This window comes from Melitaea cinxia, chromosome 9 (genome assembly GCF_905220565.1).
Source record: "Melitaea cinxia chromosome 9, ilMelCinx1.1, whole genome shotgun sequence".
Classification (NCBI taxonomy): Eukaryota; Metazoa; Arthropoda; class Insecta; order Lepidoptera; family Nymphalidae; genus Melitaea; species Melitaea cinxia.
The window spans coordinates 13,661,988-13,675,797 of NC_059402.1; the positions used below are offsets into that span (position 1 = coordinate 13,661,988).

At 32.8% G+C, this 13,810-nt stretch overlaps 1 protein-coding gene across 1 annotated transcript; it reads left to right on the plus strand.

Moving 5' to 3' along the window:
- The first annotated feature begins 495 nt into the window (after nt 1-495).
- On the plus strand, nt 496-5,379 carry LOC123656613 (protein yippee-like). The gene is made up of 4 exons (XM_045592282.1): nt 496-657; nt 2,757-2,800; nt 4,695-4,803; nt 5,290-5,379. The coding sequence occupies exons 1-4, from the start codon at nt 496-498 to the stop codon at nt 5,377-5,379; spliced, it is 405 nt and encodes a 134-aa protein (XP_045448238.1).
- Nucleotides 5,380-13,810: the final 8,431 nt, after the last annotated feature.

The window sequence follows — 13,810 nt, forward strand, 5'->3', positions numbered from 1 at the left end:
CGATGACATAGGTTTTTCTGTTAAAATTTGGTTCGAATGTTAGTTGACGAATATAAAGTAGCCATTTTCCAACCAACACTTTGCGATTTGTCTTTAACATACTAAAGTAGATATAAAAAAAAAAATATCTGTTAAGCAAATAAGTGTAGATCATATCTAGTTCAGATCTTAGACAATTATGTAAAAAAGTTTAATTTCATATTTTGCCCCAAATATCAATAAAATCATAAATATAAATTGAGCCAAATTACCAACGTTATAAACAGATTGTAAATAACAGCCAGCACTTTAATATAGGCTGTATTATAACTTTTTATTGAGTGTCATAAAGACGGAAAATTGTCAGATACGGATATCAAACGTCGAGTTGTTTATCAAACGTTCCAGAATCTCAATGGCGGTCATCAGATAGTGCACTTAGGGCTGGTAGACTTGGATCGATGAGGGGGGCTGTGATGTGCTGATGGGGTGTGTGTTGGTAGCTAGCAGGCACTCATGCGTGAGGGGGTGACTAACCGTGGCGGGGTGGCAGGCGAGGGCAGTGCGGCGCGCACCCCCGTCAAGACGTTCCAGGCGTACCTGCCACCGGCGCACCGCACCTACAGCTGCATACACTGCCGCGCGCACCTTGCGAGCCATGACGAACTTATATCGAAGGTGAGGACCACCATATGAATAGACAATCCATGAAACATCGACTCTCTCCTAGGAACTACCTACCAAACGAATACACAAACTGCTCCACCACACAAGATGCTATACAGGTCAGTGGGCTAGTGTACATCTCATATTTAAAAATTTCTGTGGCCAATCTTTAACCTACTGTACAAATTCATAGTCAAATCAAGTCCAAATCTTCTTTTTGATTGCACAACAAATTACAGATATTGCGTATGATGATATTCTACATCCTTGTTGCGGCAACAATTATAAAATTCAGTGTAGTATTCATTTGAAGATTCCAATTTCCATGGTATTCATACCGTCGTACATTGATGGCAACTAAATTTATCATTTTTAACTTATACTTATTATGTGACGTTTTATTTTAATCTTTTATCAGATAACAATTTAAGTGACCGATAATTTTTTATGTTCAATTTTTTAGTAATTCTAAAAATACTAAAATGAAAATTTTAATTGTTTAGAGTAATTCTAAAACATAGATAATACCATTAAAACAACTTAGTCTTACAATTAAACAGGTACATTAAGCTCAATAAAGTTTGACGCAGGTAACTTACACCACTCAGCCTGGATTTCAATTAAGTTTCCCATAAATTTAAATTTACCGAGTTCTGGCTTCTGTTCGCGTTCAATATCGTTATCTCTGTTATTAGTAACTCAAATAATAATCTGAAAACTTAAAGTTCAGTAATTTGTAACGGTTATAACAGTCTTTCTTTGGCTACATATCCTCCGTACTTTTCCTTGCGTACATAAACAATGACATATAATTATATAATATTTAAGTAAGGACCGGGTCGATATGTACTTTTGTGTTAGAGGACAAAGTTCAAACACAAAGTGATAGTATGTGGCAATGACAGGCCATTATCTTACTTGTAAGTCCATAATATTTAATTAAAGGCAAAAGCGTATTACAATAGAGCTAGAAATTGAAAGCGTTTTTTTTCTACGCATTATTATTATTACTATTACTTTTTTTTTGTTATAATACCTAGATTTATCAGAATCACGTGTATTTAAAAACTGGGAAGTAGTAGTAAACAATACAACACAAGTGTGTTTCTCGCTCCGCTTGTATACAACACGTGAGTTAGCAACCTACGGGCTATTAACTAAATTTTAATATTCTCTCAAAGCGTTCTGTTTAAAAAATAACTGTGTGTGTACTTATGTACGCACGTAAGAAGTTATACTTCATTGGCTAGCTAACTTCACATTGCTACCTTATTCTTCGTTGTCTAGCTAACTTCAGGGTGTCGGTTTTTCGTGACGACGTGTGCACGTGTGCAATAATTTACTCTCATAATTTTTACCGTTACATTTGGAACGTTATTCCAAAAGAAGTATAACTTCAAAAAAAATGTGATATTTACGTAAATTTTAAAATAATTTTTTATCAATAACACTGAGAATAATATTTCAAAGACATATTTTATACGAACACGAAAATGTCAATATTTAAAAATTATTTTAATTTTAATAATGTTAAATTATATCCGTTTTTATCACAAGAGTCAATTATAAACTAAGAATCTTAATATAATTATGAATGGTACCGCTAGTTTGTACATAAACAGTTGATGTATTCAAACTGTAACATTGAATAACAAAAAACACGTTAAATTTATAATGACGGACGTTAAAGACTATTTTGTAATCAAAGTACCGTAAAGTTTTGAGAAAAAATGATTTTAAACAACTAAGTAATACACGATAATAACGGCTCATTTGAACAGTTCGTCTGCAGTTCGTGACGTTCGTACATTATATAGTCAAAACATTTCTTAGCGGTAATACATATTATAAAAATGCACTTAAATGTTGTTCTGCTAATTTTAGAAGTTTTTTTATATAATAATTACAAATCGATAATAATGAGTATATAGGTAAAATAGGTTTTAAAAATGTATAATTTTAAGCAATTTAGTTCTTCAACACAATGTCCAACACAACATGTCCTTATAGAAATTCAATAACTTCAGAAATAAATTTATAAAAAAAAAATGTGTCTTACTTGTCATAAATTGTTACTAATAATATATATATATTTTTTTTGTATTTCACAGTCGTTTCAAGGCAGCCAGGGGCGCGCGTATCTTTTCAATTCAGTGTAAGTATTAGCTTAATAATCCCTTTTTTGTGTAAGAGTTAGCAACATAATATTAATATGTAATAAGCAGTATAAAAATGCATAGATCATCTGATCTATGAAGAAAAGTTTGTATTTCTACAAATTTTGTATGTCAATTTCGTAGTATAGTAGGGGAGGCCTAATGGGGATTTCGGGAGTGACTCGAGCGTATCAGAATAATATAATAAGGGTAGCCTTGCTCCTTGTAAAGCACTCCAACAATATTTGAACCCTTTATATAGTGTCGAACGTCAGGGCAACCGATCAGAAGCTTCGTCTTGATGTTCTTGTCGTACTGACCTAAAATCTGACAATTATGTGGAGGAAATTCCTAAATCTGACAGTTTGAAAAAATAAACTCTAATCCTTCGCCCGGTCACACCCACTAAGCAAACTGGCAGATTAATATTATTCCGTTATCAAAAACACGTAGAGCCCATAATTATACTATTAATATCTAACGCTCTCGAGTAACTATTTTTTTGTAACTGACTAAAAGCTCTCCCCGCTGTTGAAAGAGCATAAATCATATAACCTTTTTTTCTTTTTAGCATCCTATAGGTACCCACGACACTCGAGTAAATCTTCATTTACCATTCTGGCCTCCCACTACCAATATCTTGTTGTTGTTAGTTGTAGTTTGTGTTTCAACAGTACATTTTTTTCTGTTGTAACAAGTCCTGAATGTCAAAAATAGTTCCATTAGAGAACGTAAAGGTTCTAATCCTATAATTGTACAACACTAGATTAATATTTTATCTCAGGCTCAATTCAGTCCAATTTGTATTCCGAGTTTATACTATTAATTTACTAATACTATAAATTATACTATTATTTTAATTATCTTGCATTTCTTTGTTCATTTACATTTAATCGATTGTAATAATTATTAATTATTAAAAAAATTATATAATTATTATCTGACTAGCTTTGACATGTGAATGCTGTGTAGGTGACAAAGGTGCACACATCAGAATTAATTTGCATTTTCTATTAAAAAAATGTTATCATGACTGTGTACTGCTGGTGTCCTATTCAAATAAAAAAAATGTAAAGTTTATTTTAATTGTTATTTGTAATATTTATTAAAAAGGTGATTTTACAAAATGATCTAATTGACGTAATAATGTCTCTTAATCTATTAGGTGTAATTCAGTATCTGTGTTTGTTTTATATAACTCACAATCACATCACAATGAGAGCTAATGTCCGTGCAACGAGACGGTATGTATAATTTAATAACGAAGGGTCTCTCAATGTTTTAATATAAACTTTTCTTCAAATGACCTATTCATTTACAAAATCAAATTACAGTATATATGTACGTATGTAAGCGTCTGAATTATCCATGAGGCGAAAAAATATTTTGTTCAAACGTTGCACAATTTTAGTTTCTGCATTGAAAAAGTATGCATATGTGAATATTCGGTATGTAATTGCAAAAATATCTCTGTTTTCACCTAGTTTCCAGTAAAGTCGAGAAGTTTTCAAGTCTTGAAATGTAGCTAAAACTTAATATTTAGGAATGTTGTTTCCATTGCAATTTCTGTTGAAAAACCTTTGAAACGAAGTTTCTGTGCCGTGCTACTAATTTCGTAGTTCATTACCATTTAGTAATAATACGGTGTTCATAAATATACTTACTTCTTATTAATAAGTAATAATTATGTACCTTACCTAAAATATTTATCTAAGTTTTGTAAATTCAAAAAGATCAAAATATTTTCAATGAATAAATCTTTTTCCCTCTTAAAAAGTTCGATCGGTACAGTACAGATACAACTGTTTCTTAGTTTTATAATTAAAGAAGTTTATTTTTATTTCTTAAGAAGAATTTATTCATCCATATTTTATTGTTTTTCTCGTATTTCAGTGTAAATGTAGGTTGCGGACCGGCCGAGGAGCGCGTGCTGCTGACGGGGCTGCACGCCGTCGCCGACATCTACTGCGAGTGCTGCAAAACGATGCTGGGCTGGAAATATGTACGTACGACACACAACGACGCACACAAACCATTCCGATGAAGTTCTAAGCCGAGGTGCGATCACGCTAGGAGACACATTTAGGATAAACATCTAAGCCTTAACGAGAGCTACCATATCTTTCACAGCTTATAAGTTTCAGTACTTGGCTACTCAATCGGTAGCTGCAAAGACCGCTACAACAAACAGTAACACACATTTGAAACCATGAAAGACACATACACATACACACAGTAATACAAATATTATAAACACGATGGGTTAAATGTATGAATGGTTGTTTACTCTTGAAATCTAGAATATTTGTTTTTTTTTTTTTTTTTTAGAGCAGTGTTATTTATTTATTTTTGGAATGATGTTCCTTATGGCAGGCTTGACATTTGGCTGGGCGACCGAATTGAAAAAAAATATGATACTAAAACCGTAAGAAAACACATAATTACTTATTATTTATTTACGTATATTTTTTTTTTTTTGTCTTTCCAGGAGTACGCGTTTGAGTCGAGTCAGAAATACAAAGAGGGCAAGTTCATAATCGAACTCGCTCACATGGTGAAAGAGAACGGGTGGGATTGAGCACTTGGCGCGGCGTGCTCGGACTATAGTGCTGTGACACGAACTCGTCAATTACCGGTCAATGTTGATGTCGATAATCGATACTCGGAGCGATGTGAACGATATGAGCGCGCTCCGCCGGCGTGAGCCCTCGTGATGACGTCACGGGCGAGACCTGCTCGCCTACCGACTATCGATATATGATTCGGATGAAACCACGCGAATCGGGCGCCGGCAAAAAAGTTATTTTTGTCAAACTTAAGAATTATTATTGAAATATCGCCGGCGACCGATTCCTGTGGTTGACAAGTACGTTGAGTTTTCGTTAGTATCGCGGGATAGACTGTTAGTTCGCGCGACTGACCGCGGGATCGTCTTCGGCTTCAGCGCTTGAGCATCGCCAGTGGTTACGTATACATAAGTAATCGATCTCAGCCGCCCGGCGTTGGGCAGTGGGCTTTCAATTTATATTAATTTTAGTTTGTATTCAAACGATTTGATTTGCGCCTCACGGACGGGCAGATATCTTAAGTTGTATTAGTTTTATATTTACACATAATTGCTGTATTGAGAGAACACTAATACTTTCTCTTGTCCCCTTAACCTGTGATAAGTATGTTAGCGTAGAATTTTGAATTTCTTGATGGATTTTCTCAAGAGTTGCTCAGAGATGTCAGAGGAACGTTCCTAATTATTTCAACTGTACAACTTTGTTTAGTATAATTTTTTTTTTCGTTTTTTCAAAAAACTAGTCGAAAACATGGAGGTATACGGAAATGTTTTTCGTTGTATTTTGATTTGAGCTGATTTTATGATTTATAATTTTTTAGATAAGACATTTTGATTTGTTCCTTTGTTGGTTTTCTTTGACAATGTTTAAAAATAGAAGGATACAAATGAATTTTAAATTCTATTTGAACTTTTTCGTAGAAGCGAAAGTAGCTGGAGATAAATCGATGCAATCGAAAAGATTTTTATATAAACGAAAGGTTAGGAGCGAGTTTTATTATTCATTTATTGTTTCTATTAAAATGTAATAATAATAATTAGTAGAGACATTTAACCCCGTATATTTTATCTTAATATGCATATGTTACTTCATTTATATATAATAATGATGTTATCAATGTAATAAAATGCATGAGCTTTGATTATCCATGTTTGTCTATCGATATCGATAAATCGACGTCGAATTATTTGTACATCTTTATATGCAAGTGCAACGAAAGAAGTCTTTATATTGTTCAATAGTAATAACTTGTAAGTGGTAGACTAGTTACATCATGGTCTACGAAATCTATATGAAATTGATCTGAATTAAAGACAGATGAATATATCAAGTATAAAAAATAATATACAAGTCTTGATTGGCTTCAATCAGACGGTACGTCCATTTTATAACAAGTCTCCGCTGACTGAATGACTGAATCGCAAGTCATTTCAAATAAATCGATATACGCTAATGCGTTTACTCATTAATGACATTGACGTCCGACTGAAATGGAAAAAAAAAAAAACAATTCGACTACGCTAAATAAATTTAACGCTGACTTATTTTATTTGTAAGGAATCATTTGAATTATTTAGATATTAGAAATATTTTTAAAGTGAAACTTTTATTCTATCGCCCCAAAAATTTTCGTTCATCTATCGCATGTCGCATGTCGCAAGTGTTCTGCGGTATTTGTGTGTTTCGATCTGTATATTAATGTAAATGTTTTTATTTACTAAAGTTTCACTTGCATCGTGCTTACATAAAACCACACATCTCTTTTTTAATTGTAATAATTATTTTATACTCTTAATACCAAATATGTAATTATATCCTGTTTTGTACCGACTATTCTTCATCCATTTATAAAAATGTCTCATTCATTAAGCAAATCAAAAACTATCCAAATGGATTTACTACATAAATTGATACATAAATTGTTACATCGCTTAAAATTATTTGTTTATTTAGATCATAAAAATATATTACAAAATTTTATGAACTTTATGAAGCGTAGTCGGATAAAATTAAAACAAATCAAACTTTGGTTATGTATGTTAACGACAAAATTGTCCAAAAGGTTTTTATAACGGTTATTTTACATACTTAAAATTATTAACTTTAAATATGTTAAATACGTAATATTGAAACATTGTGAAATATCAGAATCAAAGGAATTTTTACCATCGCTAATATCAGAGCGTTGAAACTGCCACTAGTGATATACATTTGTAATATACATAATATAATGTTTAAAATTCAACGTAAGTAACGCTCGTTTGATGATAAAGGTGTTTATTTTTTACAATAAGTAAAATAAATGGCTAAATAGTTTCCGATTCTATAGCGTGTGACCGTCGTCTAGTTTTATTAAAATACGAGCTATCATTGTTATAAGAAAGTACCAGATTTCGAAACTGAAATTTTTTTAAGACGATAAATTTCATTCGTATTACTATCTCATATTAAAGTCTGGTATTTTTTACGAAACATATTATATACAAATGTAACACCAGTCCCCTTAGATCAATAAAGATGGATTCTGGCAATATTACAGATGATATAAAGGGCCTAAATGTGACATTTTGATTCCATATGACCTGTGACGTAGAGGATCCAAGTTTATGTAATAATAGGACTCGGTTTGGCTTTAATGTTAAGTGTTAAATAATTCACCTATGTGCAAAAAGTTCTGTGATGTTCCAATACCATTAGAAATTTACGATATCACCTGTGCTTTTCATTGTAGAACCACGAAAAGCACTCGTCGAAACGAAATTATATTTTTATTTTTATGTAATCCGTTTAAACAGCATATATGCTTTTTAGACGCTACAAAACTCGGTGTTCAAATTCAATATGTTATATGTATTATGTGATAAATGATCGGATACGTCTTTAAATAAATTGTAAGGTTAATCGATAAACGCATTGCAAATTCACGTATGTTCTGTGTAATCGTATATCTGTTAACGTAAGGTAAAATAGAGTACACATGCACAATGTTCTATAAAAATCAAGGCAGTGGAGACTATCCGGGCCCGTGTTTAAATTATATGTAAAAAAAAATACATGTTACACAGATGCTATTTGGTAATAGATTAGAATAGGGTTTTTATTTTATAGTCAAGTAACTCGTTGTTCGTGGCGTCAGTTTGAAAAGACACAGATCTCGGGTACAGTTTCGTGTTCACACTTGTATGTCGTCGTAGCCTTAAAAGTATCGTGTATTTTAATTTTCATGGACATTTTGCAATCAACTAATCGAAATTATCGAGATAGTCACAGTAGATTATTATTAACACTCTTAGACCTAACGTATCTTGAACTTTTCCGTTGACACGACAGATTAAAAAAAATATCATGGTGACGTTTAAAGTGAGAAATAAAAAAAGCTAGTATTCTGTGAGGCATAAAGTATTTTTCTACTCGATCATTTAGGGATGCTATTTAGATATTTTTGGACCATTGTTAAGATTGCGATCAGTACTGGTGAAGCAAAAATTAAATGTTAGTTTTCGTGAATGTTGGCCGATTACGGTTGTTGTTGAGATAAGATATGAATATGCGCTTTCGAAACTGTAAAACAAATTTGCATGAAAAAATGTATTTGTGATATGATATTTCTTAAAGATCTGATATATCTTTTATCCTATGATAATTTCCTTATTTTTAGACATGTATTGTAAAATATTTCGTAGTTTCAAAATTTCATCGTTCATTCATTCAACGTAATAAACATATCATTCGTTCCAATTATTTGTCATTACCAAGATTTCTTTAGGAAATATCAATCCCCGGTCTTGGAGTGTTAAACGGTAGCCAAGAGTCCGGTTCGAACTCGGTGCGTCTCAGTGTAAATTTCGCATATAACAAAAACTAAGGTATCCAGGTAGTATACCAGTACCGCTTAATATTTTTGTATTTTCCTAGTATGTAACGAAGCATATAAAATTACGTGGTGTCTTCTAATGATTGTGTATGCATTATGCTATAGATGAGTATTTCGTAAACATTTGGTTGAAATAATAAGTGCGTAATAAAACACTTTTTCGTATTAAAAATATTTGTTTTTATTCTCCTTTCCTTCTTTATTAACATGGACTTACTGAAATTCAATATTTACTTAAATTAAATTTTACTAGTACATTAAATGGAAACTTCGTAAAATTTAATTTATAATAATAATAAATAATAATTTTATTGCACACAGTAACATGCAACAAGTTGCTTAAAGAGAAAAAAGGAAAAATCTCGTATGAAATATACTATTGAGATAAAAAACACATTACATTGAATGGCTCAAAAGTTAATCAATCTTCAATATTTAATTTCTATAAGGTAAAGCAACTTTGTCGAAATATATTTAAAATATAATTAAAATTAACAGCATAAAATCGTTAAAAAAAATGAGTTTCGCTGTAGGTTCAAGTTTTAAGAGGAAAGGGTACCGAAGAGACTTTTCAAAAATAGGTATTTGAATAAAATGTTTCTGTCGCGCTGCATGCCGCTACCGCGCCCCGCGCCATCTCCGCTCCGTTTTTTCTACGTGTGACTGTCGTGTTGTTAGTGTGCGTGCACCGGCTATTCAGCTATTAATTGTTGACGATATTTTAGTATTCGCATCTTTCGTTTGTGATTGACTACGAGTACATATAGCGCATAGTGCTATTTTTCTGAATTTGGCTTGTTTTATTGAATTTGTTCTGCATCGTATTGCTGTGACTCGGCTTACTATTATTGAATTTCGTAAACTACTTATTATTATGTTTTATTATTTTGACTTGGATACTCTTTGTGACTTGATACATGTCTATATTTTTGTGGGTAATTATCGAAATACTTAGGTACTTTATTTATGAATTAGGTATGTAATTACATGATTCAGGTGTGTGTAAGAATGGGTAATGAAATACATACATAATTATAGTGTATACATGTAGTACATAGTATAAGTGTAAGTATAGTATATATATGTAATGTAGTACATACATAGTAGAAAATGTTTGTCTTAGTACCTATTATTTGTAATGTCTCATGTTTGTCGCAGTTATTAATACATAGGTATAGGTTATATGTATTAATTAACATATAATTGCGGCGATATAACAATGATTAAAAATAATATTATAATTTAAAAAAAACAAGAAAAGCCGCCTGCGTGAAGAATAACTACCTATTAGAAAGTCAATTGAAAAGGCTGGAACAAGATAAAAATTCAATAATTACACAAAGATAGCTACATAAATCACACCGATTTCACACATTATGTACTGTACACTTACAAAAATCATGAAGGCGACTTTTTCAATTATTATTTCATTTATGTTTTTTTAGTTAGGCAAATTACGTAATCGATTGAATTTTTTTAAAGAGTGGTTGATTAACATGACATAACATAACAATACACTTTATTGTACACCAACAGAAAATAATAATACGTATCAGATTGATTTTTAGCCGACTTCCAAAAAAGGAGGAGGTTCTTAATTCGACTGTACTGTGTGTATGTTACTTCAGAACTTTTGACTGGGTGGACCGAGTTCGACTTGTACGCAAAGGAAAATAAGCCGACTTCAATTACATCGACATGTAATACAACAAAGGTAGACGAAAATATAGTCAAGTAAATACGCGTTATTAAAGATTACTCAAAAAGTTGTTATCAGATCTCGATGAAATTTAAATATGGACTACACGATAAACATCAGCTTTCGATTAAATTAAAAATCATCAAAATCGGTACACCCAGTAAAAAGCTATGCGGTATATCTCAAATAAACTTAAGTGAGACCAAATGACACACACACCACCTTTCGATTAAAAAAAAATGTTGAAATCGGTCCACTCAGTCAAAAGTTCTGAAGTAACATACATAAAAAATACAGTTAAATTGAGAGCTTCCTCCTTTTTTGGAAGTCGGTTAAAAATAGAAACCGATTTTACACGTCTATAGAATTCCTAAGTCGACAAGCTTGAACAGTGAAAGATTTAGTATAAAAGAAAGAGGAGTGAGAGGGAAATTCAGCAAGTAAGCTTTCCTCAGAACGAAGACTACGTTCATTGGAATCACTAAGAAATTTAAATCGTCGTTTTAGATAAGCAGGTACAACAGGGTTAAAAAGAATAAAGTAAGTTGAGAATATACGTATTCCCGCAGTAGGGAATTGGGTGTGTAAGCAAAAATTAGTAAAATGTTATCCACAATGTCACTTAATCTTGTGCTTCCTGGAAAAAAGAACAAAAAAACTGTCATAACTACCTATAGAGTTTTCACTTCAGAAATGACTGAAGTCTGAAAAGCAATCCCCTTTTATTCGAGTCAAGCGTGCGCCAAATTGTTGATAACATTCTGTATCGTTTATTTCGGGATTCAGTTAATCATTATGAACAATGAATTAATCTTTTTTTATATAAGAATGGGGCACACAAGCAAACGAAGCCATCTGATTTATAACAGCTACCGTCGCCCATGGCCTTTAGAGAAAACATGTAGACACTAGACGCTTGAAAAACCCCAAATTTTAGCAAGGTCATTCCACAGTTTGAATGTACGCGGAAAGAATGCGCACGAAGCTCGCACATTGGTTGCAAACCACTGGTGGATACAATTAGCACCACTAGACAAGTCAAGAATGACATCGAAAGAATGCAGACAAATGACACTGCTCATAGTGCACATTACGCATCGCGTGCTCGCACCGTGGAATGCTCGATGGTGCTTTTCCCTCATCGTCAAGAGTTGAATTCGACGCAAAAAGAGTGTAAAGAATTTTCGCTTACTTTTTCGCATAATGTGCCAGAGAGCCTTCAGGTTCGCGCAATGATGGAAGTATAGACTAAAAAAAGTTACCTTCGACAGCTTTTGTAAGAAACAAAAGGCACGGGTTCCATTTGGAAAGCTCAATAGTCTCTCGCCAATTCTGCTGTGTTTGAACTTTGCCCTAGCGATTTACTACCTGTATGACCTGGAGGCAGCGTTGAATTTCTTCTTCAGGTTATGCACCTGTGAATCCCCCATATAGATGCGGGAGATTCATAGGAATTCACTAATAGTATTGGTCTCACAGGCTGAAGCGAACGATCCCCCGCATCTATTGCTGCAGGTCAAGGCTAATAACTCTCCAGCTTGGAACTACAAGCTCTTTAAATTAGCTTAAAATCCGAAATTCAAAACATTCATTCCATTTAAGAACTCACGGAATTATTACTGATAAAATTCAATAGCCTTGCATCCAGTTTTCCGGAGGTATTAACTTGATGTTTTTCAAAACTAAAACTGATAAAAAATTACCTAAGGATTTCGATGGAACAGGAACAGCTACAGCAGACTACACTCACTATTGTCTATTCTAGGAGGAAGTAATAACTTATAATCAATAAATATTTATTTTAATTCAATGCAAGCATTTTTTTGTGAGAAATCTTTACCCATCATTTGCCTGCCCCTCCCCCCACTAATTTTGATACAGGGCCCCAAGGTTCCCGGGGTTTCAAGGAATGCTACGCCAGTGGTGCCACTTGAGTTTTTTACGCAATTCAGAAATATGATTCTATTTGCGAAGTCCAAATACGAATCGCATAGGTACATAGATTCGACCAAATTTAATAATCTGCTCCTCAGTAATGTCAAGAAAACAACTAAGCAATTTTTACCGATGAAAAAAAACAGAGGAGGTTCTAAAGTCGCCACGTACCTATATTTATTTATGATTGACCATGCATAGCTTTTTACAGAGTATTCCGAAATTGATAAAAAAAAAATATATTGGAAAGAGTAAACCCCGAAGTTGTTTTTCGCCTAGGAGGCGAGGAAGAAGCGCGGCTCGCAGCTTGCTTGGCATAGGCATGGAAAAGAGCAGAGTCCTAATTTTTTAAACTTTCTTATTGTATTTTTTATTAGTATTACGGTAATAATAATCATAATGTACTTTTTTGATATCCTTGTATTGAGCCCTTTAATTTGATACCAAAAACAAACAACACAGTTATTTACCATAATTATCATTGTTATTTGTTAGCGAAACCCTTCGTTATCCCAGGTTTGCACAGTGTTACAATAAAAACCGCATATACAAATACGGTTCTATTGTAGTTATGAAAAGAAAAATTATTTAATTTATAATACGAATTTTAGAAAATATCGACTAAAAATTACATCACTAGTGTATCGATATAATTATCGACTATGAGGCATCACTTCGCTGACGTATATACGTATTCTTTGACCCTTCCCTCCCCCAGACCTATCCCCCAAAAAGCAAGAAAGTGACAACTGCAGCTCAGACCGTTTTGGGTAGATAATTTTTGACCAAAACAGTGTTTCGTAGTCGACTGTTTTCTCCTCAAAACATGGCAATTGTTTTTTTAATTTTTTTTAGAAAATAAAAGAAGACTTCGGCTATGCCCCTATGTTCTCATTTTTTTGAAAATATGCATATATATTTTTTAATGAGTGTC